The sequence below is a fragment of the Heterocephalus glaber genome, unplaced genomic scaffold (genome assembly GCF_053883595.1).
Source record: "Heterocephalus glaber isolate CG9 unplaced genomic scaffold, H.glaber_assembly_v1.0 deba00001457, whole genome shotgun sequence".
Taxonomy (NCBI): Eukaryota; Metazoa; Chordata; class Mammalia; order Rodentia; family Bathyergidae; genus Heterocephalus; species Heterocephalus glaber.
The window spans coordinates 34,789,212-34,815,048 of record NW_028258305.1 but is presented as its reverse complement, the minus strand read 5'-3'; the positions used below and the strand labels follow the sequence as shown (position 1 = coordinate 34,815,048).

The following is a 25,837-nucleotide window of genomic DNA, read 5'->3' as shown; positions in this document are numbered from 1 at the left end:
TAGTGTAGGTCTCTAATCTTCTAGGGCTAATGTCCTTATAGGAATAGGGAACTGCCCCGCCGGTTCCGAGTCCGCGGACGACGCGGACGCCGAGCCCTGCAGGAGGCGTTCGAGAGTGACGGGCCGGCCCTGGCTGGAAGGGCCCAGGCGCTCCGGGCTTCTGTTCTGTCACCGCGGGCACCTCCCCCTCCCCAGCCCCGGGCCAATGGGGCGGGTGAGGCGAAGGCGGAGAGAGCCAGACGTCCTGGTCACTAGCTCCAGTTTTTCCAGAGTGACAAGTGATTACAAGTCCTTGCTGCCTTCCGTTAGGAATCAGCAATATGCACCAGGAAAATGCTTCTAGAAGAAAACCAATTGAGATTCACCCACAGATATCTTCCTATTGAGTTCCAGAACTGAAAGAGAAGTTGGAGGTCTCCATCCATTCATCTACTTCAGAAATCCTAACAGAGAAAATGAAGCCCTCTTCTGAAATGAAAGTTATTTTGCTCAGGACCACATTTCATTTCTGCACAAGGGACAGTTGAAACAGAGGCAGAGCAGGAAAGAGAACAAAAAAGAAATGGAGTGATAGGAAGAGAAACAGAAAGATACAGCACAAGAAGAACATCCATCAGAAAGAGAACAATACAGATTTAGTTACAGATAATGAAAGGGCCAGGAGCCATGCTCAGTCACAGGAGAGTAGACATAGAGATACAGGTCCTGCAAGTGGCATTCACAAAAGCTGAAAACAGGAGGAAAAGGATGGAACACACAGGGAAACGTGGAATGAGGCATACAAAAAGAGAGAAAGCAACCGTCTTTCACGGGATGGTATCCCTTTTAGGCTAGCACCGAGAAAAGCCATATTGCATTTAAAGAAACATAGCACAGCCAGGCGTAATGGTGCGTGCATGTAATCCCAGCTATTTAGGACTCTGAGGCAGGAGGTTCACAAGTTCAGCCAGGCATGGTGGCGCATGCCTGTAATCCAAGCCTTTGGGAGACTAGGAGGATCCCTGTGAGTGTAGGGCCAGCCTGAACTACATAACCAGACCCTGTCTCCAAAGCACAAAACAAATAAGCAGAAAGTAAAACTTAAGTTTGAGGCCAGCCCGGACAACTTAGTGAGAACATCACTACAGTCTGCACTCCCACATTAAACGGGGAGGGGGGAAGGAGGTGTGGTGATGCACACCTGTAATCCCGGCACTCAGAAGGCTGAGGCGGGAGGATCACCTCAAGTTTGATGGCAGCCTGGGCTACATAGTGAGTTCAAGGCCAGCCTAAACTACATAGTAAGACCCTGTCTCAAAAAAAAACAACCAACCAAATTCTATACATACATACATGAAAACGATTCCTCCACCTGCCTTACGGCATGGCTGGGAGAACTAGGTGAGACTATTTTTAAAAATACATAAGCAACATCCTGAGTTTAATCCCCATTACCAAAAAAAAAAAAAATTAAACTACATGCTGGACATGAACAGTCGATTGTTGTTCTTTATCTTGGACTCCTTGAAGCACAGCTCCCTGCTGTTAAACCCCTTAGTAGCGTCTATTAGATTGAAGATACCCTAGACTGCAGCTTCCTCAGTTTTACCCTGGACAGTTTGCAAAAGCAAACTATGAGCCTGCGAAGCACAGTCAGACCCCAGCACATGGTTTCTGCAAACAGTGAGCGCAGCTACACCCCTCAGGGACGTCTGCTCTTGTACACAATGATAATGATCCACAAAAACCATAATTAACACCAAGGAAAAGAAAAAGAATAGGAGATGCCTGTTGCCTGTTATGTGACAACGGAGAGAAGGCAGCCATCTGTAAGAGGGAAGGAGAGCCCTCACTAGGAACTAAATTGGCCGGAACCTTATGTTGGACATCTCAGTCTCCAGAACTATGAGAAATAAATTTCTGTTGTGCAAGTCACACAGGCTATGGCCTTTTGTGATAGTGGCCCGAGTTGACTAAGGGAAGCCCTACCCTAGAACCTGGTCTGCTCCTGATGGAGCTGTGCTTGTGGTCACTGATCCATGGAGAAGTGGATGAGGGTGGGGGACACCCTAGTGAGCGAATGTCCCACATCTGGATGATCCGCCCTGAGGAGTGTGTGGGCGCCTGGGCGCACAGGGGCAGGGGCAGCCAGCAGTACCTGGCCGGGCTCTCTCTGCCTCAGATTTGCTGCTGAGTCCACAAAGACAGTAAGTATGTAGGACACCGAAGGACCTGGTGCTCCTCTTCCACGCATTACCTCTTCTATACAGGTTTTTGTTTTATTGGGCAGGTGGTCTACCTGAACCTAGGGACCTCTTTAACTTTTCTTTCAAGTGTTTAGTATGAGACAGATGTCTTCTTGCACACAGTAATTCCATTTTGTAAGACAGAGAAGAATCTCCCCACAATTAAGATTGGGGCCACCCAAGCCTTAAACTGCTGGGAATGTGGAAATTATTTTGTCTGGTAAATTCCATTTACCCATCCTTTTCCTTCTTGAGAAAGCAACCACTATCTAATGTGGATAGAATTTGGAGACCAGGACAGAAGGAGCGCAGTTCTCAGGCTAGTTAGTCTGACTTCTGGCAGAGCAGGCCAAAGTTACAAGCCTAGTGGTGATGTTCAAAGTGAGGACTAGGAGAGGGGAGAATGGGAAAGGGTTTGCTGGAAAAGTTAAAGAGAAAAGACAAATTTGAGTGGCAAAAGGTAACAGCAAAATCTCTGCAGTTCAATATGAAGGAAGTAAATGCGCAGAGTCAGGACCGAAACATCAGAGCCCAGGAACCAAGACCCATCATTAGTCCTAAAATTTTGCCCCCCACCCCGTCTCAAAGATACCCAGAAACTGCTTCAGATGCTCAGTGTCCATCAGCCAGAGATTGTGCTTTTTACTAAAATCAGCGCTATCCTTTTAGATCCTTGAATTCAAAGAAATGTATTGACAAAGATAACCAAGTTAGAATAATCTTTGCAAGTCAAAGAGCTAAACCTTGAAATCCTACTGGTGACTGATAGCATATAGCTGCTTCATTTCTCCATGGGTTTAAATGGCAAAAAGAGTGACTATATGTTAGAAAACCCCAAATCAGCCTTTTGCTGCATGCACTTTTTATGTCCCAAACGGTTTTGGATTCTTTGGAAGCTCATGATTATGGAGTCTTTTCTTGCACTAACTCAACATTTAAACTTGGGCAAGTCATGTTATCATTTTGGATTTGGGCTTTCTTTTTAGAATGTGGTTGCTAATCTGGTAACTAAATGAAAGGTCCTCTTGAAAAGTGGAAATGTTCCCTGTGTCTTCTACTGCCACAGTCTCTTTCTGTTAGAGCTACAGAATTTCATCTGAGTAGACCAAAAACACTACCAGAAGGCTTGAATGAGCAAGATGATGAGACCAGGTGTTTGGACACCAAGCCTGCAGCTGCCCTGACCAGTAAATAACTCTTCTGTAGCTTCTGGCTTCTCTATTTAGAGTAATAAACAACAAAGGAAAAATACCAATTCATATAGTGCCAGTCATGTAAATGACTCGTTCTAAGTGCTAGAAATTAACCTGCTATTTAATTATAAGAAGTTATGAAAAGTTATGAAAAGCCCATAGTGACAACTGCTGGTGACATACATGAGTGTGACACAGAGAAGTAAATTGTTACTAGTTGTAATCATATATCCAGAGCAATTATAGAGAGGAAGTGGGAGAGAGTGAAACTATATATTCACCATAGCATGCAGAATCTGAAAATGTTTGCCTTCAGCATGAATAGGCACACATTTTTTTTTAGATAGTCCAATGTACATTTTATTTTCTCTTAATCTTTCCAAAATTTATAAAATAAAGTATTGAGGGGGCATTGGCACCAGTCCCAAGCTGTTGAGGAATCATTAATAGACATCTATTTAGTTGATAGGAGAAACATGTATAAAACTTTAGGAGAAAAAAACCCCCATAAAACTGGAGAAACTGCAAAACCCAGAGGTAATGTTGATATTTAAGGATATTTTAAATAGAAATAAATAATAATTTGCTAGCCTAACTAAACTTGACAAATGCTGTAGAAATCCTGATATATTTTTTTGCTTAGATAAGAGGTGAAATTAGTCTTGCAATCTGAATCTACCTTTCGAGTGCGCATTTGCCAGAAGGCTTATGTAAGAACGATAGCAGCCTTACTTATCCAACCCACAAATAGTAACACTCTGAAGATCTGCACTGAAGGCTCCTCTTCGCTTTTGCATCTGTGCTGTGAGTGGACTGCCCATGTGTCTCAGATAGGGCCATGGTATTGCCACTGTCTGCAAGACTAAGAAGATACCATAATGGCATAATGGAGGACGTAGGTTGCAGATAAGGAAAATTCTTTCTAAATTAAAAAATAGCATTTGTACTCTAAACATTATCATAAAGCATAATTTGATTTTGGAAGAAATTGTAATACTTGAAAACAACATTGACAACAATAACACATTTTGCAAAACCTAGACTCCCTTAATCTTGGTTCAGGTGCATTTTGGGTTTCAGAGATTCTTGATTTTTCATACGTAGATGCAACTTTAGGTATTTCAGTTATTTTTCCTGATCATTGATTTTTTTTTATAGTAGCTTTTTTTCCATCAAAAATCTGTAGTAACAAATTAATGAAAGTTTTAAACATTGTTATTTGTATTATTGTATTATTTGTAAATACAAATATAAATAATGTGTGCTACAAAGGAAGTATCTTTTTACCTAAATAATTCGTGCATACTTTCAGATTTTGTATGATTAATACTTAAGGATGCTGAGGTGAGTGAATAAATACATGTTCTCTTTCCTAGGCTAGACTGTGAAGCAAATTTTGCAAAGAAGCCACTGGGAATGAGATATAGTGGTGTGATAAAGATGGTCAAGGGTCTAAAATTGTGGGAACTTTCAGACTTGTAAAATCCCCACAAGTTACCACAGAAGCTGGTGAGGCTCTTGTGCTAATTTTAGTCCCCAGTTTGGCTTCACTTACTATTTAACTCATCAACATCCTTATTTTGTCCAGAAGATCCATTAGCAAACTTTAAGTGGAACTCTCTTTGTGTAATATTCACTCCCAAGAATGGTTTAATGGATTTTAATAACCCAACATTCACTTATTTCCACCAAAAAATGATTGCAATGTCAACCCTTGGATCCCAGTCGAGACTCATCGGTGCATGTGAGATGTTACTGACATTTCTATGTGAATCTAGTGAAATCTGATCTTTAACCTTTTTGGGTCAGATATTTGTTTTTGTTTTCCTATGAGTACTTATCTTACCTACTTTAAAAATGAGATTATAACTCATCAATAAAAACATAATTGAATGGGTTGGGTTAAATGTCTAGAGAGAGTGAATTTTAATGTACTACAGTTTTGAACATTACAAGAAAATGTAGGACCAAGTTGCAGTAAAAAGAGAATTTCAATTAGTTCCCAGTTTAGGACTCAAACTTTCCCCCTTGTGCTGTCTTTTTTCACCTCCTGCCTTCTCTCTCTTCCTTTGTAAAAAGGGTATGTGTAGGTAAAATATATGTGGCTTATGAATTTGAAACAAACAAGAAACATTTTATTCCTTTGGTAGAAGTCATTTGGTGATTTGCTAGGAAAATAATAATAGTAGCTAAAATTCATTTAGAATGTGCTATGTGCTGGTTGATAAGCACTTTATCTCTTTGTGATTCATTTAATTCCCATAACAACCCCACCATATAGTCACCATAACTAGCTTATTATTCAGACAAAGCCACAGAGACACTGCAGATTAAATAACTTGCCCAAGGCCACATAGCCAGAAAGAGTTGAATTCAGTCCAGTAAAGGCCAAGCTCTTATCCATTGTGCTCTACTCAGAAGAGAACTCTTTAAAGAATGAGGAAAATGTATAAATCCTACCCAAGCCCACAGGAAGAGATCCACTGGGTTTTGTCACATGGACTTTCACTGAAGTTTGTTCTGACGCTCAGACATTGTAGAACCTCTCTGTTTCTCACAATGTTTTTGAATGAAAGAATGGACAAATGCGTGCTTCCGTCGTGGCTTTCAGACCCCACCATCCTGTGAGCAGTCCTGCTTTTCTATGCTTTACCTTTTTCAGTGTTGCTTTCCCTGTGTGTAGTACTTTCCTTCTTATCTCTGCTCAGTAAAACTCCACTCATGCTTCAAGGCCAGCTCAATTCTGAGTCAGAACTTGTTTTCAACCTCTTTCCTGAGTCTTTTACAATGGCCTGGATCATAACTTCTGTGCAGGTGTGCTCTCCCCCTCTACATCCTAAGTCTTCTGAGGTCACAATCTGTGCCCAATATTTATACTTATACCTCCTTATGGGGTTAATCAGTGTCTGGCACAGAAAAAGTGTCCCTAAAATAAATGAGAAAGTGCATTTTTATTCTATGTAATATTAAAAATCTGGAAGTACATGTTGAAATTCCATTTTGTCATATTACTATGAAAGGAATAAATCATTCAATACTCTCAAGAAAATAATCCAGACTAAGATTAGAGAAGGAATCAATTTGAAGTTTAAAGACCACATTGGAAGAATAAGATGGAAGAGAAAGATAACTATATAGATATCAGACATACCTCGGATTAGGGGCTCAAGAAACACACAGTTCATGCTTAAACTACTAGAGAGGCAGAACTATTTGGTACCATAAGTCATGCAAAGCATAAAGGAAGACAGTATATTGAGTGCCAAAGTTAAAAGAGGCAGGAGGCAGGAGGAAGATATTTGAAAGATGAGTACACGATTGCCAAGCAGACATACTGGGAGATGGAGGACAATCTAAAAAAATAAAGACAATGTGGGCAAAACATGGGGCTCTGGACAAGAAGTTCCTTCTGACCACAGTAAAGCATGTGATGGAGTAAGAAGGTGAGGAATGAGTGCACAGGGAGAAAAGGCCCATTGATGAAAGGCTTTCTTTGCCACAGAAAAGACTTCAGGTTTATGTACCATAATAGGGAACTGTTGAAGAATTTGACAAGGGGACAGTCTGTGATCAGTCTGATAGTTGGAAGCTTGAGTTGACTCCAGCAGAGAGGAGAGATAAACAGGAGGTAAGCGCCAATCTAGAGGCCTGATAAGCCCTTTCAGCAAGCCAGTGAGATGTAAGGACAACTTTGCTTGTCTTCATCTGCCACACTTCAGTCAATTACAATAAATCAATTCTTCTTTAATAATGTACAACAAAATTGTTCCCCTCTCTTGTTCCCCTCTAACTCTTCAACAGTTGCTTCATGAAAAGCTATCTTCCTCCCCATCTTTCTCCTTCTCCGATCTTCGGATCAAAAATACCCATCAGAATCCAACCTCTAGGAATTGTATAATTTCTGAATGCTATTTTGAATGCTAAACAACCAGTGCTGCTAGCCACTAAAATTCTTGAGAATTTTCAAAATTTTACAGCATGTGACAAATCTCTACTGGTTTTCTTGTCTCTCATATGCTGTTAATCCATTTATACCATTGATCTATTGGGGAAATATATTCTAAATTCAAAATAAGTACTTTACAAATTTTGTTGGGAACATTTCACAACGTTAGCACTCTCTCCATCTTTTTCTCTTTCTCTCATCAGATTTATTCTCTTAAAACCTATCTCAAATGAATTCTTTTGTTCTAATAAGGAAGGGAGATTAACTTTATGGTCTTCATGTTAAAGGATAGTGAGCCTTACAGAATTTAATGGGGCCTAACATACCAGAGAATGTTCTGTTCACTTTCTTTTTCATAGGTATGCACTGTAGTTTTTTTGTTTTTGTTTTTTTCACGAGGAGATATCACTGCCTCTTGAGATTTGTTTTCCTTTTGGAGAAAGGAAGAAACATTTAATGTAGGAGAAAAATCTGAGAGAATAACAGTCATTAAGTAGAGCTTCCTAATTATGGACTTCAAACTGTGTAAATTTAACTGAGACCACAGAAATGATTTTTAAAACACGTTTTTTTGGTTTTTATGCTTAAATTTTACCAGTAAAAAAATCTAAATTTTTTTAGATTCAAATTTCTGATTCAGAAGTAATATGAAACTGAGACTTTACCATCCCATAAAAAAGTACTTTAAACACATGGGTTTCTAAATAAGAACAAAATGTTTTTATTTAAATCATCATCATCATTGTCATCGTCATCATCACCATTTTCTCTGAAAATGAAACAAAGGAGTAAGGAATTTGACTTTATTTTAAGGGATTTGAGAGCAGGTCCTTACAGGATTAAGGGCATAGACAAGGTTCTTATGAAGACAATATTGGAGTCTTTAGGAGAAGAAAATATGGGTTATTGTAAAAAGCTATTTTCCCAAAGTTAAAAAATTTAACTTTTGAGATAAAAAGTTTTAGTTCTTAGTTTTATTTGGGGATATTATTTGCATTGGAATGCTGGCATTGTCATGATAAGTCATAACCCTTCGATGTTGAATGAATGTTCCTTCTGGAAATCATCTGCCTGCACATGTCTGCAGTGTGTATATGCTGCTCCTCTTCCTGTTTAGCTCCTGGCAAATGCTAGGAAATTTTCCTCTGGATTCTACTTCAGAATTTCATGCTATTTATTACTAGTGCTTCTTCAAACCTCTCACTTCTCATTCAATTTATATCAGGTAGCTGTAGATTTGTTAATTTGGTTGCCAATATTAAATTCAAATAACTAAGAAAAGATAAATAAAATGCAGCTAGCCCCTGTTACTCAATTGTTATCAAAAGAGCAATGGGAGCTGCTTATTGACTCCTTTTTTCTACTTGGCACCAGCTATGCTCTGAATAGCCAAACTTGTAGTAATAATGAAAGTTATTCATTTTCAGACAATAGGGCCAGTAATAGAATGCTTACAAGCTAAGCACAGGGAATAGTGAACATGTGTTCTAGACAATGCCCAGAAATTGATCTAATGGGCAAGCCTTGAACAACAGCTAACATTTTTGTGAGTAGTGGAAAAAAGATAAATTTTTAGAGTCAAACTTGGTTTTGTAACTTAACTAGTAGCATGATATTGAACATGTAACTGAACAAGTAAAGTCCAGGTCTCAATTTTCTTAACTATAAAATGAAGATAATAGTACTTAGCATTTGGATTGTTGTAGAATTAAATATAACATGTGCAATTCCTCCAACTTTGTGTCTTTCCCATTACATTGCCAGCAGCAAGTGGTATTTTTACATGCTATTATTATTTAATTTTCTCAAGGCCAGGACAATATTGATTATTGGGGCCCCATTAATTTAATAAAATTTATTTATGAGGGGAAAAACATATGAATAAACACCAAAATTTTTAGATCCAGAAAAATCTCATTATCCCATTAAATAACCCCAGCAGGGACAAGAATGAAAAAAGCATTATTAGAATTGAAACCTAAAGTATTATTGCTGGTACTCCCTACTCTCATTGTTAAATAGCCAGTGAAGATTCTGCTGTCCTATCCATACACGTGGAGCATTTGATTCCCCATCTCTTTAGTTCTGCGCATTTACAATGACCTAACCCTGCTGTGAGCACTAGCCCATTTTCTACAGTCAGATTTGCAATGGAAACAACTTGGACAGTGATGAGAATGAAACTCTAATAGAGGATGGGGCCCACTAGAAAGAGCAACTGAGCAGAGGAACTGGAATAGGCAGAAAAATTCAAAGAGCTGAGCAGATTAGGTTGAAAGAATTGAAAGGGAAAGCTAAAATAAAAACAAGCCAATGCAGAAATAACTGAAGAACACTAAATATAATGAGGGAACTAGAAAAAAACAATAATGCTATCTTGTGATTTTTGATCTTCTAGAGGCAACAGGTAATGAGGGCTTTGGGGAGTGTGGATGGTAGAGATACAGAAAGCCTAGCTGGGAAAGTAGAGACAATAGGGTTTGTAGTTCAGGCTGTATTTACTAGGATGAAATAACCTGGATCCAGTCCAGCGGTGGGAGAGTAAGAATTGCTTTATTATTTCATTTCCAATTATCTCTTGCCCTTCTCTTCACCATAGCAGGCAAAGTAGTTGAAATGTTGGCTGGGATCTGTGCCATAGTGAAGATACTGACTATCAAATGCCAGCTCTGCTTGATTCTGAGGTTCAAACTTACAGACAACATCATTAAACCATAACAACTTCCATACAGAAGAGACTTGCCCTATAAGTTGTTCCAGAAAATTTACCAAAAATAATTGAGAAACATAAGAAAAATGAGTGTTATAATAGCCCAAGGGGCAAGGAACACTGAGTTTGTCTCAAAATAAACTCCAGAACAAAAGAAACATAAGCCTTCTATGCTTGATGGAAGCTATCCCAGTACTTAGGGTTTCTTCCTTTTGTCCTTCACAATGTCCCTTTGCACATTTTCTCCTCTTGATAAACCTCAGACCTGACCTGTATCCATCATACCTTCCAGCCGGTGACCTTGTTTTCTTTTCAAAAGAAATGGAAGTCACCAGACAACTTCCTTGACTTCTGCCCACCAAAATGACAAATCTGGCTTGCTCATCATTTCCCTTTTCTGATACTGCACTAAGAGAGGTGGCCTCTACCTTCTCCAAGGCCAATCCCTCCATGGGTGCGTGAGTTCATCACTCCTGTCCTCCCCAGAATTTTACTACATAGATGAACCTCTCACTGTCCTGTGCCTTGTTCTTCCCTTTCTGCTAACTTCTAGCACTTCAGCATTCTCAGCTCTCAGCTCAGAAGTCTCTCACAGGTATTTGGAAGCTTACTCAAAATTTCCTTTGGAGATCTCAGAAGTCTCTAGCTCAATACGGCCAAAAGTGAACTCATCTTTTGTCTCTCATGGACTTGTTCCCCCTCGCCTTCCCTCAATGTCTCAATCTCAGGGAAATGGCACCATACTTAACCGAGTGTTTAGCTAAAAACCCTGGAATTCTCTTCAATTCTGCTCACTCCTCACAGCCAGTGCATGAGCAAATCTTGTTGGCTCTATCTTCAAAGTATATTCTGTGAGCCTCCACTTCTCTCCATCCCCTTTGCCATATGCTGGCTTAGACAACCATTTGCTGTTGCTTAGATTGTGGTAATTGACTATTAAATAGTTCCCAGCCTTCAGTCTACACTTTTTGCTACGGTCTCTATGCTGTAGCTGAATGCAAAAGTGATTGTGCCTTTTTCCTACTTACCTCTAAAACAATGGTTTCCCATTGCCGTTCAAATAAAACCTGTACTCCTTCATAGCTTAAGCTGCTGCTCATGAGCTACTGCTATGGTACAACTCTTTAGTCTTGTTTCTTGCCACATCCAACACTCAGTGATATCAAATGTCTCTCTGTTTCTCTTTATTGTCTTGCTCACCTGTTCTTTGACTAAAACTTCTCTGGCTCCTAGACTAAACTACTGCTCCAGCAATGCTGTATGGGTCCGTGGTCTGTTAGGAACACATTGCTCAGCAGAAAGTGAGTGGCAGTGAATTAGCAAAGCTTAATCTGTATTGAGACCTGCTTCCCATGGGGGGCCTTTTCACTTGAGCTCCACCTCTTGTCAGATCAGCTGCAGTATTAGATCTTCATAGGAACACGGACCCTAGTGTAAGCTGCACATTCAAGGGGGTCTAGGTTGTGTGCTCCCTATGAGAATGGTGCCGGATGATTTAAGGTGGAGCTGAGACAGTCAGGCTGATGCTGGGGAATGTAATTATTATGTATTGCAAACATATGCTAATAAGAATCTAGGCCCCCCTCTCCTGGTACATGGAAAAATTATCTTCCACGAAACCAGTCCCTGGTGCCAAACAGGTTGTACCTTGCTGTTTTGGAGGATATTTTAATATTTTTTTCTCTAATTCTTTGCTGTAGTATAAAAGCAAGAATTACGTCTGTCTTGGTCACTGACCTATCCTTCCCTTCTCCCGCCCCAACACCCGCTAGCAGGCACTCTCATAACTTGCTTAGCATCTGCTATGTAGTACATTCTCAGTAAGAATTGTATTATCATTTCTCTTACTGAATGCAAGACTTACAGGTTTGTGATAATCACCACTTGTTTTCACAAAGGATTTAGGCATTTAGAGAAACTTCTTTGTCTCTATACAAAGGTCATGTGAATGTATAGACATAGATGTGGTTGCTTATGGAGAAAGATAATATCTACTATGACAGGAGAAGGGCCTTCAAGGGTTTTTGCTTGTTTATTGTGGAACTAGAGATAATGGAATAGACAGGATAGTCTTTGGAATTTCTAACATGGCAAACACCATTTCAAAACTACTTGAATACTTACTAGATACAGTATTTCACCCTATAAATCTTACAAACCTAAAGCCAGGAGAAACCTTCACTGTCATTTTAGAATGATTCCTAGACACCATCTAGGAACTTGGTCTGCAACCTTGCTGACAGTCTTTACTGTCTTTCCTGGAGACCCTTCAGGAATGGGAATCCTTTGCTGATGAGGCCACCTGCCTGCTATGAAATGTTCTAGTGCCATAGTATTTTTTTCTTCCATTTCCCTTCCCCTTCATTAACTGACCATTTCTCTTTCTGACATTTCTACAAATGGGTCCTGCACTTCAGCTTAAATCTGCATCCTAAAAGGTTTTAAATTTCTGAAGGAAAGACGTAGTGCAGGCAAAGGCAGATACCTTCTTTCTGAGTACCCTAAGTTTTCTGGCCCAGGGTGGACACCCTTTCTCTTACTTTACTAATTCTTTAACCAATCTAGTAAAGCAAACATTAACAGCATTTTACTCAGATTCAGGAGAAACTTTCTGCATATGGCTCTCTAGTGTTGAAACCCATTTTTTTTTTTTTAAGTTAAAGGCTCTGAGGCAAGAACCTGGGATGTTAATTTATCTCTGGTAATGAACGCTTGCGTGGAATTGGCTCCTTTTTATTGTTTCTAAATTTTGGAGTAAAATTACAATTATCCTAGATAACCTCAGAGAGTTTTTGACAATACAGTCTTCAAAAACCATATTAAGGAAAGTCTTCTTACTGAATGAACATATCATGACCTTTGAAATCAGACTCCAACCCATCCCCCCCAAAACCCTATTGCTCCTTTAAGATGAGAACTTCTGTCTTAGAAATAATTCAAACTATCAACACAATAGCAAGTCCTAAACCATCAGGAGACTAAACAGCCTGAATTAAAATAACATTGACATTCATGTTGAAGCAGGAAGGAGTAATTTTTGGTCAAAGTTTGATGATTTCTACAACAAACTGCTTTAAGGATTTACTAACATTCCAAAGTCATTGTTTGAACATTCTTAATGAGTAATTCACTGAGATAAGTGTATTTGAACTAAAATAGTATTTTATACTATATACATAAAACTTGGTTTTGCTACATTTGTGGGCTTTTAAAAGGCTTAAATTAAAAACAACTAATTGATTTAAAATATCATGTCACCAAACAACTATTTTAAATATGTTCCCTTTTAAATAGTTTTTTGGGTAAAGTTTAGACAAAGTCTCAAGCACCACATATACCTCAAGGAATACCTTTAGGAGTACTGTAACACAATGTAGATTTTTTTTTGGTTTCTGTTATTTAATTCTTTTTTTTTTTCTTTGTTCTTTTTTCAGGTTTTCCAAAGTACTTATAATTCAAGTTGAACAAAATAACGCTGTGGATTTTTTCCTTAATGCACTTCCCAATGATGATAACTGCCCTGAAAATCCTTTCATACTTGGAAATCTATTTATGTAAAAACAACAGGTAAATATTTTCTTTAAAAAGCTATTGTATGTATAGTAAAAGAAACATCCCTAAAAAATAAATATGCCTACAAAAAATGAAAAGAAATGTGCCATGGCATTAGCAAGAATTATTTTGGATGATGAGGTTATGGGTAACAACATTTTTCCTTTGATTTTCCTGACTGTCCTATTTTCAATGATAGAGGTATGTTACTTTTACAATACAGAAGCTTTATTTTTTCAAAGGTGGTTGTAGACACAATAATGTCCACATGTGTGAAATGTGATCTCAGGTAAATGTGCAGGAGACAGAATGCTAAGCAGAGACATGGAGGCGTCCGCTGATTACAGAAACGGATGGTAACCGGATAGCCAGGCCCACCTGATGCCTACCTCACTCATAGCTCTGCAGCTCGCAAATACAGCTCCAAATATAGTGGCAAGCCTTTGGTACAGGTTATGTGTAACCCCTGGGGGGAGGTCAACACCTTCCCAAACAACTCCGGGAATTATTTTGGTTTTGACCTGAAAAGCCAGTTTAGCTAATCTAGGCTAGTTGTTTTAAGGAATACATTTACTGTTAAGTGCATAACACAGTAAAAAAAAAATCTGTCTACTTACAAAACTAATCAGACTTGTTAGTTGTTCAATTTTAACTTTTAAGCATACTGACAGAAATTACATTAGGGAAATGCTGGCCCAAATGTTTGGAAGATGTGTTAGGTTTGTACTATGACTGTAGACAGATCCTACTAAGTCTAAAGTAATGGGCAGAAATTGTCATCCTAGTGATATTTACTTAAAGATGACTTGAATTAGTTATCTAGCAAACAAACAAAAAACTCTCTTAAAAATTTATGGACTTGATATGGTTGTGCACGCCTGTAATTCTAGCACTCAGGAGGTTGAGGTGGGAGGATTGCTACACTTTCAAGGCCAGCCTGGACTACATAGTGAGACTCTGTCTTAAAAGCTCAAAAAACAAAAAAAACTAAATAAATAAAATTTGAAAAGGTCCAGGAATGTAGCTCAGTGGAAGCTACTGCCCAAATATATCCAAAGTAAAGACAAGCTTTGGACAAATTTTATTTTATTCATTTCTTCAACCATCAATCTATTCATTTATTAATTTAGCAAATATTTTTGAGAATATTTTTATGAGAGGCATAATCAAGGATGTTCAGAAATGTATCAGAGGACAAACGCAAAAATCTCTGATCATGGAGCTCATGTTTACAGCTCTAAGGAGATTTAAAAAATAAATAAATAAGATACATAGTAAGTCAGATGGTGATAAGTGTTGTGAAGAAAATAAATGCAGGAAGGGAGGTAGGACATGCCACATGGGAGGCAGGTGTCGGGAGAGAGATGGTATTTTAATTAGGGTGGTCAGGAAGGGTCGTACTGTAGCATAACTTTGTTAAGGGACATACGATAGTTGCTTCCAGATGACTCTAATAATCCCCTTTCAGCAATAATTTGAGCATCAAAGCTAGGAGAACATTGATCCAGTGGTTCTGCTATTTTTATTGCATACTGGAAATAAGATCTTGTAAGATAGTGTAAGATCTTTATCTCTAAGAATGGTACCTTTGGCACAAAAAGCATGGATCTTATACAGAATGAATTGAGTATAAATGTTTTTTTCTAGTTATATGCTTGGTGTACAGACTCCTCAAATATCACTCTTTGGTAGTCCCACTGAATGAATATAACCATGAACATGGACATTGGTTGCTTTTCCCCATTCATTCGTTTGCTTTCTGAAGCTGAGTGCAAGCCCATTGAAGGTATGGCTGGGACAACAATTTGTTCATCTTGACAGCCTCAATGCCAAATCTAGTGTCTGGAATATGCCAGATGCTCTGTGATTGCCAGTGGAATAAACAAAATTTGAGAGCAAATTGGATGCTGACTTGAAGCACTCATGGGATGACTCTGATTGCCTCCTGTACCCACTTAATTGTCTGAAGTGAATAAATGCTTGCAGCATGATGACCCCTCTGCCTTTCCAAGTCCCATATGGAACCAGCACCAAGGATTTGCTCTGTGAAATAAATCAGTGGTGTCTCCCAGTAGGGCAATTTCAGTGTAAGTGACGAGAAGATTCTCCTTCTGGTTCCATTTTCCTGTGACAGTGCTGTCTAACACAAATGCTGTCGTTCTTATCTCCACATTTTCCTTCTACCCCTGTCATAGATCATCTAGATTATATCCCTTTTCTGAGATGCTAGGGAAGAATGATGTTCTTCACACTAGATTTGGGAACAAACTTAGGACAGTTTATATCCACACTTGGGGAGTCATCAGAGGGAGAAAGGGAACCTAGAAACTTTATTTAATAATGAAGTCCTGCTTCTAGGCCTTAATTATTGTGTGTTTTTTGGATAAATTGCCAAATCTCTGTGAATCTTACAGGCTTATCACCAGGAACAATAATTACTACCTCACAGCATGGTAAGAAGGTGAAGTTGGATAATATATATAAAGCATTTGTTACAGTGCCTAGGTCATAATGGAGTCATTCAATAAACTATTGTTAGTATTTTCACTACTACTAATGAATTAGTAAATTAGTGAATTGAAGCAGATAGAAATTTTATTTGCAATTGTTGAACATTTATATAATCAGTGAGGATAATTCGTATTAATATATTTGCATTTAAAAGTATATCTCTCTATGTACATTTATAATAACCAAGTAACATTTATAGCATTCTTGATTGCCTTAGTCCTTAAGCAAGTGAAGAAAGTGTAAGATCTTGTTTTAAAAACACTTCAGAGCCAAGTGTGATGGCACAGGCCTGTGGTCCCAGATACCTGGGAAGCTAAGACAGGAGGATCACAAGTTCCAGGCCAGTCTGGGCAACTTAGCAAGACCTTGCCTCAAACAGAAAAGTGGTTGAGGATGTAGCTCAGTGGTAGAGCACTTGGCTAGCATATATATAAGGCCCTGGGTTCAACCCCCAGTAATGTAGAAGCAAATAAAACATTTTGCTATGAAACAGGACAGTATCTAACAGTGACATTTCTGTGATCTCAAAATGCCAGAGATGCTCAGGGACAGTGTAGCAAGCACTTTGGCCTTCATGCTGGTTTGCATGATCTCATTCACTTTGATACTTTTCTCAGAAAAGAGATAAGTGATGGAAGTCATTTTTTTTTCAGGGTAGGAAAGCAGGGCTTTAATGGAGTCTGAACTGTTCCAATAACTTCTTTCTTATTTATTTAGAATTTTCTCGCAGTACAACTAAGAACAGAGGCTACAACTAGGCAGGAGGAGCACTGCCTCTCTCTACTGTGGAGATGGTCTCCCTGGTGCTGAAAATGTCTCCAATGTTTTGACTGTGGCTCAGCAGCCATGGAGTCCTGCAGCCTTGGGAAAGCAGCCACGTTAGATGAACTGCTGAGCACTTGCATTGAGATGTTTGGTATGAGTCTTTTTCTCTTGTCATCACTTTTGTCTATTTTGATTCTATCGTTTCCCTCACATGGGATACAGGTTGCTTGTGGTACAGAATTCAGTGTCTGTATAATGATATTTAAGGCCTTTTGGGTCTAGCCCAATCTTTCTCTCTAGTTTCACTACCCTCTACATTTCTTTCTTCTGACTGCCCACAGTTTGGACTCCAGCCGAACTCTCTACTTACTGTATCTGCAACATTCCCTGCTCCTCTTTCCATGCCTTTATTATAACCCTGTCTTTGAAATTCTGCTTCCAGGCTCATCTCATTTGTCATCTCAGATGTTCGTAATGCCATTCCTACTGACCCCTGTTAGAAATGCTGCTGGATTTTTCCACTTTCTCACATCCCAGTGTAACTCTTACAGCATGTGGTCTGTACTGCTGTGATTGTTGCTTGGTCTTCTGACATACACAGTTTGGCTAGTAAAATCTACTGCATTCCATATTGTATACATAGTGAAAGTCTTACTAAATGAAAGGCTTTACAGCTCTGTGCTTTTTATGTTGTTTATGTATTGACCCCAGCATTGGATTATTCTTGTACAAATAGAGTCACACGAGACTTATTTTTTAATTGATTACCACAAGAATCTGAGCAGAGAAGGTTTTTCAGACAATAGACAGGATGATCAGTTAAATTTGAATATTTGGGCAACAAAGGCTGGGGATTTAGCTCAGTGGTTCCATCACTTGCCTCACAAGCACAAGGACTCAAGTTTGATCCCTGGTACCAAAAAAAAAAAACAAAATTGGTAAACAACATTTTTCATTTATATCCTAAATAATGCCTAGGCCATACTGAAATAATTAATCACTGTTTACCTTAAATTAAATTTACGTGGGTGTCCTGTATTTTTATTGTTAAATCTGTCAACTATAAGCCAGGAGAAGGGTGAGACTCACCCAGTTTAACCTTGCGAGGAAGTATCAGAAGAAGTAGATAGTAAACAATAATTGGGTTTATGAAGAAGTTTGGATGTTATTTTTCTAGTGATATTAGAAAAATAGAAAACTAGTACTGTTATCTCCTCACTCCTTATTTTATTTTTAACAGATGACAATGGAGAGCTGAATAATAGTTATTTGCCAAGAATTGTTCTACTGATGCACCGGTGGTATTTATCCTCCACTGAATTGGCAGAAAAACTTCTCTGCATATATCTTTTCAACTACTGTGTAATTTTTACAATCACAAATCAAGTTCTGCATTTCGATATAAAGTCTACCCAAAGCCAGTAAATTAAGATGAATAAACAGGCTTCAGTTTGTTTTCCAGCTGTTTTGAGGTTATACCGCTGTCTAGATGAAACAGCTGGGTGATGGACTAAATAGCTGACTAGCCACTCGACATCTTGGCTCTATTTGCAAATAGTCACTAAGATGTGAAATGAAACAGAAGCTGTGACTGAGTGTTACTAACTTGTCTTAAACATTTTGACTGTTACGACAATGAAAGAATGTTTAACACTGATTGAAGACCTGATTTATTCCCTCTGTGATGACAAAATCCTGAGCATAGAGGACACAGCTGAGAAATATAGAGATGCCAGCCAGAATAATTTGCTCTGGCTTAGGTACAAGCATCAACTTAGATTTTACATTTTCCCTTGCTGGCAAGATCCCATGAACATTCTAGTAGGTTTATTGTAATTTGTTGTTTGGTACTGAAATACAAACAAAACACATAGATCTACACAGAGCTGGAATGTAGGCGTGGTGGTAAGAGTACTGGCTTAGCATCAGCAAGGCCCTGGGTTTGATCCCTGGTGTTGAAGAAAAATCCGTGTAGCTGGAAACCCCATTCTGTAATGAGAGCTTTCAGCAATCCACCACCTTTGTACATAATGCAGACTTAAAAAGTGTTTGAAGGCAATATAGCTGGTAATGCTGTCTCACGGGAGGATTTATTCCCTGAAGTTTCTTGCTTACTGTGCAGTCTGGAATGTTGGTTCCTGAAGTTTCTGCCTTTGCCAAGTCCAGAGGGCCCCATACATGAATGAGAAGCACCCGAAAAGTAGTGAGTATTGTTAGGACCTGCCAGGGCTTCCAGGGCCAAGCAGGATTCCACCAGTTAAGTCCAAGCCTCACCACTTCCTGCATCTTCCTCCACCTACTCCCCAGCCTCAGAGCAGAGGGGAATGTTAGAGGGGGTAAAGATATATTCACCCTAAACCGAAATCCTTGGAAATGAGCAAGCTCCTAGTCCCCAAGAACCCAAGGATTCCTAGCTTACTTGGTATCCACTGTGCCTGACATGTAGTAGGAGCTCAATTTTGCTTACAAAAAAATCAATAAATAGACTTAATAGATGACATAACCTGTACAGTAAAATATCTGAAAGTGATATTTTCAAATAATGAAAAGTTAGAGTACTTAATAAGGCACCAAATCCTAAATTTAAAATCTTCTTGGCTAAAATAGAGCTTCTATGTACTATTAATTTTAATTATTTATACTTGGTAGTATATTTGTAATTATAGCTGGCAGTTATTGGTTGGTAAGTAGTCAGGAAGGTAAAACAAACTTTCTAAGTGGCTCCTCTTTCAGATCAAAAATATACTCCAGAACATTACCAAGTTTTAACCACTTTGTGCTGGAGTAGTCAAAGCCCATTTCTTTCCCCATTTGAGGGCTATATATACATGTTGATGATCCCTTACCCAAAGTGCTTAGGACCAGAGAGTTTCAGATTTTGGATTTTAAAAAAATTTCAGAATTCACCAGGCATGGTGGTGCACACCTGTAATTCTAGCACTCTGGAGGCTAAGGGAGGGGGATTGCCATGAGTTTGAGGCCAATCTGGGTTTCATAGTGAGTTCAAGGCCAGCCTGAACTACATAGCAAGACCCTGTCTCAAAAAAACAAACAAAAACCATTTAGAATATTTGCATGTATCTATTGAGAAATCTTAAGGATGGGACCCAAATGTAAACAAAAAAATTCTTTTATGTTTCATATACAACTTGTACACATAGTCTGAAGACAATTTATATGACATTTTTAGTGCACATGCATTTTAAGTGTGACCTGTCACATAAGGTCAGGTGTGGAATTTTCTACCTGTGGCCTTGTCAGTGCTCAAGAAGTTTGGAATTTAGCTTATTTTGGATTTGGGATATTAGGATGAGAGATGCTCAGCCTATAACCCAAATGTCCCTAGTATGGCCCTTTTTGTGAGTTGAAGAAACAGCTGTGGGTGTGTGGAAAGGCAAAAAGGTGCAAGCACTTTTTCTTTAACTAGAGTACGTATCAAAATGCCAGTGGAGAAAGCTGCAATGAGTTTCGATTAAAGATCTGCTGTTTCATAAGGTAAATATATTTATAATTTTAATCTCTCTGTGGTTTCTGTTTCTGAGTTTTTTGCAATTTCCTTTTTCTCTCAGCGGTACACCTATTTTGACAATAGAATCTACTCAGACCCCCTTTTTACTGCCTATTAAAATTGGCCCTCCTTTCTTCCTGGGGATAGTGGAGTAGAATTTACCTTGTGGACTACAGATCAAGTAGTGGTGAATACAATTAGAGAATGGAACCAGATTTTACAGAGGGTGAATTCAATTTTTATTTTATTTTATTATTTTTTTTTGGTACTGGGGATCAAACTCGGCTCCTTGCGCTTGTGCAGCAGGCAGCAAAACTATTGAGCTAAATCCCCAGCCCTGAATTCAATTTTTAAAAACCCCCTCATCATGGACATTCTCCCTGTGAATTGGGGGAAGGATTTCTTCCCAGCCGTTGTTCTACAGAGAGTCAGAAAGAGGCTCAGGGTTGCAGTGCTGAATCTTGGTTCTTGACTGGAGGAGAACATAGAGACTCTTTGATGGTTGTGGAAAGTAGTCTGTATGACAGTTTCCATGGAAGCCCAACTTGAAGTCCTCCAGCTGTCAAATGTACTGTATTTCTTTCAGGTACTGGATTCTGAAGTTTCCTGCCGAGTTTAATTTGGATCTTGGTTTGATTCGTATGACTGAGGAATTCCGGGAAGTAGCTAGTCAACTGGGATACGAAAAACATGTCAGCCTCATCGACATATCCAGCATGTAAGATGGTGCAAGTGTCTTTCAAACTTGATGGGTCTACAGCTCTGGGACAGGAGTAGTGATGACCCCATTTGACTGAGTCTGTATGGGTCCAGAGCTATGGTTTGGTTCATGGAGAATAGCTTTGTTGCAATGCACACAGACGTACTGGATACAACTCTCTCCAAGCTATAGTTTGTTTGTAAAATGGGAAAGTGCTTTTCCCATGGGATTATGACAAGCATCCAAAAAGCACATAAGGTAACATGGGGAAGCATTTGGCACATAATAGATTCTCAGTATTTAGTTACTGAATGGGAATCTAGTTAGTGTTTCCTGTGCCTTGGGTGCTCCGTGTGTGGTCTTCACATCAGCAACACTGGCACCTCTGGGGTTTTCATTAGAAATGCAAAATCTTGGGCCCCATCTGCTGAACTAGAATCTGTACTTTTTTTTTTTCTGTCACTGGGAATTGAATCCAGGACCTTCCCACTGAGGTACATCCCCCACTTTTTTTCTTTTTCTTTTCCTTAATTTTGAGACAGGGTCTTACTAAATTGCCCAGGCTGTGCTTGAACTTACAATCCTCTTGCCTCAGCCTCCTAGGGGGCTGGGATTACCAGCCTGCACCCCCATACCTGGCTGGAATCTGCATGTTAATAAAGATCCCTAGGTGACTTATACACTTGTTCAAGTTTGAGAAGCCTTGTACCCTGGTACTTCTGAGATTGGCCTGAGGTTATCCGAATGTTGACCAAGTAGTGCCATGGACATGTTTGTTCGGTTACAAGAACACAGTGTCAGGCTTATTTCATATGGACTAAGTAACTTAACACTGAGAAAACTATTTAATGATCCTATGTATGGTTATCCATCTTGCAAATGGATGCTCTTGTGTCTGAGGCATTCCTACCACATCTTCTTTACCAGAAGTACTTCTTCAAGAGTGATCAATGGTGACTGATCAAGGAATCAACCGGGGTGGTTAAGATGTACATCATTCAGGCTCATTCCTAGTAAATCAGAATCTCTGGCAGTGCAGTCCAGGCCTCTGTCTTTGTAACCTTTTTTCCAGATAATTCATATTATGCTAAAGTGTGAGAAACACAGCTTTTAGTGGTTTCCATGCACCTTAAATCACCATCTGTGTGCTGCTAAACTTCCAAATGTATATACCTCTCCTTTATGATCCAGATCTTGCTTGGCCATAAGGAAAAGCAAGCAGGAGACTCTGGATGAGTTAGAGCAAACCTACTGTGCCTGGAAAAACAACTCAAAGTTTATGTTCTATTGGCAATGGGTCTGTGGTTTTCTCGTCATACACGAAGGGTAGGGCGTGTACAGTTCTGGTGGTTTTGTTTTGTTTTTGGTGCCAGGGATCAAACTCGGGATCTTGCACTTGGGAGGCAGGCGGCGGCACCACTGAGATAAATCCCTGGCCCTGTATTCTGAATAAGCTCCCGGAAGTAGGCCAAGCATTGCAGGGTCAGCAGGTTAATAACTTCCATCGAGTGCAGTGGGTTTCAGCAGACTGACCAGGCTCACTCTTCTTTTCTAGTCCTTCCTATGACTGGATGAGAAGAGTCACACAGAGGAAAAAAGTATCCAAGAAGGGCAAGGCCTGTCTGCTGTTTGACCATCTGGAGCCCATTGAATTGGCAGAGCACCTCACTTTTCTGGAGCATAAATCTTTTAGAAGGATCTCAGTAAGGAACTTAACATTCATTCTTCCAAGGATAACAACCTCCATGCCAACTTTCCCAAGAGCCATATTTTCATGCTCTGAAGTGTTGGCAGCCCCTGTCACTGGGTTCTGCTGGAAAAGTGCCCTTAATTCACAGGAACAATCCCTTTTAACCAAAGATAAACATTATCCTGTCTTTATGTTATGACTCCAGAGCTATATTTCTGTTGCCTTTTTCAATGTCTTCTTTCATAGGATTAAAGCATGATTTTTCTAAATACTCAGTGGAGATTTAACCACTGAGTGGCTTGTGCCATTGGCTTCTCCCAAGTTTTCCCAGGCCCTTTATTTGGAGGGAAAAAAATTTAGGTTGAGATCTGTATAAATGCCTAATTATGGGTATAGGTAGAAAATAGAAATTCTATGTTTTAAGGAGAATCTTAACACCAGACTGTCTTTCTCAGTGATGGAGACCCTGAATTAAACTTTCTTTCCTACTCATGTTGATAGGGCTTTGTCCCTTCTCTGCATCCCCTTTCTTCCTTGGCTGTGTAGTCTCTTCTTTGTTGCCTTCTTTTTGTTATCTACTCATTCTGATCATCTTTCCACACTGGTTGATAAGCAGCCCTCCGGGCCGGGGATTTAGCTCAGTGGTTTTGTCGCCTGCTGCGCAAGTGCAAGGACCCGAGTTCGATCCCCGGTACCAAAAATCCCCCCCCAAAAAACCAAAAAAAAAACAACTAAAAAGATAAACAGCCATCTGCTTTGCCTTGTCCCATCAAGGTCTGGGGAAGTCACTCCTCTTCCTTCTCCAAGGTACCAGAAACTGAATGACATTATTGCTTGTGAAGAGCCCCAACTTGATGAGAAGAAGCATGAATTTCTAAGACTGGGGTTTCACTAAGTAACCCTGCTGGGAAATGGCTTTAATGATTCCCCAGAGCAGGGCATGGGAGGAAATCCCTGCATAAGACAGGAGGTTCATACATACGTTATGATTTCCTTGATAAACTTTCTGAGAATGTGTACATTCTGCTAAAGAGGTGCCTTACTTTGACTGATACTTTTCTTATCTTTTTTTTGAAACAACTTTATAAAATACTTCTGCCTTGAAGTTGTTATATTTATATTCATTTATTCATTTCCTGTTCTTTACTATGTTCCACTGTATCTTAAACTTTTTTGACCATTGGAATCACTGGTAGTGTATTAAAAATGAAATTTCTTAGAGATACTAATCCCTTATGTCTTGGTGTTCCTCAGAATCAGCATTTTGACAAATGACCAAAGTAAATCTTATGATTCAGTAAATTTGGGATGCTCTGAAATATGACCTTTGGTCTTACCCTTTCCATCCTCTCTCCAACACTGTGATAATGTGTTTGTGTGTACGTGGGAGTGATGTTGGAAATGCAGCAAAATAGCCTGTTAAAGGTACCTGTACAGTCAACTTGTAGGATATCATTATAAATGGAATGAAATAAATTGTTTTGTTGTTATGAAACACTGTCTCTTCTATGCAGCATTTGAATTTCTGATTGTGCAAAAGCTCCACTATAATTCAGAATCTCTGAATCTTTCTTTACTAGTTCACTGATTATCAAAGCTATGTCATCCATGGCTGCTTGGAGAATAACCCAACCTTGGAGAGATCTATTGCCTTATTTAATGGAATCTCTAAGTGGGTCCAGTTGATGGTCCTTAGCAAACCAACCCCTCAGCAAAGGGCAGAAGTCATCACGAAGTTTATCAATGTCGCAAAGGTACGTCTGGTAATCAGACTGGGGTTCTTGGATTCAGGATGTTCTTTCAATCTATTGAGAAAAATCTTTGTGGAAATTTGATGTTCACAATATAAGGACAATGAACAATTAAACTACTCATGGGTAACTAATGAACAAATCACACTTTTCTTATGTAAGAAGATTGCTTTTAAAAGGCAATACTTAACATTTAATGTAGATGTTTGTCTGCCAAATAATTGATATGTTTTTCTAAAGGATTCTATTTGTACTTCATTTTAATTCAATATGGTTTTTCACTGTCTCTGTTGTTTAAATTGTGTGTGCATTCTCCTGTGCCTCAGAAAGTTCAGAATAATTTTAAAATCCCTACAAATTATGAACGTAACATTTTTGTTGCAGAAGCTCCTTCAGCTGAAAAATTTTAACACCTTGATGGCGGTGGTGGGAGGCCTTAGTCACAGTTCCATTTCACGCCTCAAAGAGACCCATTCCCATCTTTCTTCAGAGGTTACAAAGGTATAGTGGCTTTTGATTTTAATTACAAGAAAACATTTGTAAATTTTTCCAGTGTAATATACCTCTAACAAATGTCACTCAGGATGGGAAAGTTTTCCTCTTAAATCAATGGTAGGTTGCCCGTGGGGAACTGAATAGAAAGGGAACAGCCATACCAGCTGAGTCCACCCAGAAAAGCATGTCAGAGGTGGTACTGCACTCAACAAATATTTATCTGGTGCTTACTATGTGCTAGGCACTAGGATACACATGGAGGATGCCAGATGAGTAAGACAGAAATCACTCTTACTCTACCTTCCTGGAAATAGCCATTGAATGCCCACTCTATTTATGACACTGCACTTGATACAGCAGAAGATACAAAGAAAGGGAAAGACATGGGTCTTGTATAGTAATACTCAGCTTTATGGTTGAGGTGTCAGAAATACATACGGTTTTCTGCCATATTTTTTTCCAGACCCTATTCGTAATTTTTTCCCTTATTGAGCAAAAAGGAGCATTTTATCCTTACAAAAGAATCCCTTGTAAGACTGTACTTTGCTCTATCAATACGGTCATGTTCAGTTTTAAGTTAAAAGAGAAAAAAATCTAAATTGATTAAGTAATAAGGAAATATATTTTCTAACATACCTGGAAGTCCAGAGGCAGAGCAGATTTTAGGCATGGTCTAATGAGAGGCCTAGCTCAGTTCCTCTGCCTTTTCAGGATTTTATGTGGTTTTGTTTTGGGTTTGTTTGCTTGCTGCCTTGGACCATTTTCCCTCCTGATTGGGCTGTTTGTAGCAA

At 39.1% G+C, this 25,837-nt stretch overlaps 1 protein-coding gene across 9 annotated transcripts in view; it reads left to right on the top strand.

Moving 5' to 3' along the window:
* Rasgrp3 (RAS guanyl releasing protein 3) overlaps nucleotides 1–25,837 on the top strand; it is a 113,764-nt gene that overhangs the window by 53,192 nt on the left and 34,735 nt on the right. For 7 of the 9 annotated variants that reach the window (XM_087216485.1, XM_087216480.1, XM_087216481.1 and 4 more), the window contains 6 exons: nucleotides 13,509–13,641; nucleotides 16,855–17,053; nucleotides 20,997–21,128; nucleotides 22,666–22,813; nucleotides 24,381–24,554; nucleotides 24,936–25,052. In XM_087216485.1, coding sequence (XP_087072611.1) covers nucleotides 21,052–21,128; nucleotides 22,666–22,813; nucleotides 24,381–24,554; nucleotides 24,936–25,052 — 516 coding nt within the window. In that variant the 5' untranslated portion in view covers nucleotides 13,509–13,641; nucleotides 16,855–17,053; nucleotides 20,997–21,051. Of the gene's footprint in view, nucleotides 1–13,508; nucleotides 13,642–16,854; nucleotides 17,054–18,142; nucleotides 18,246–18,380; nucleotides 20,398–20,996; nucleotides 21,129–22,665; nucleotides 22,814–24,380; nucleotides 24,555–24,935; nucleotides 25,053–25,837 lie in introns of those variants that run through there. The other 2 variants (XM_004839282.3, XM_021253711.2) reach the window with 2 other exon arrangements.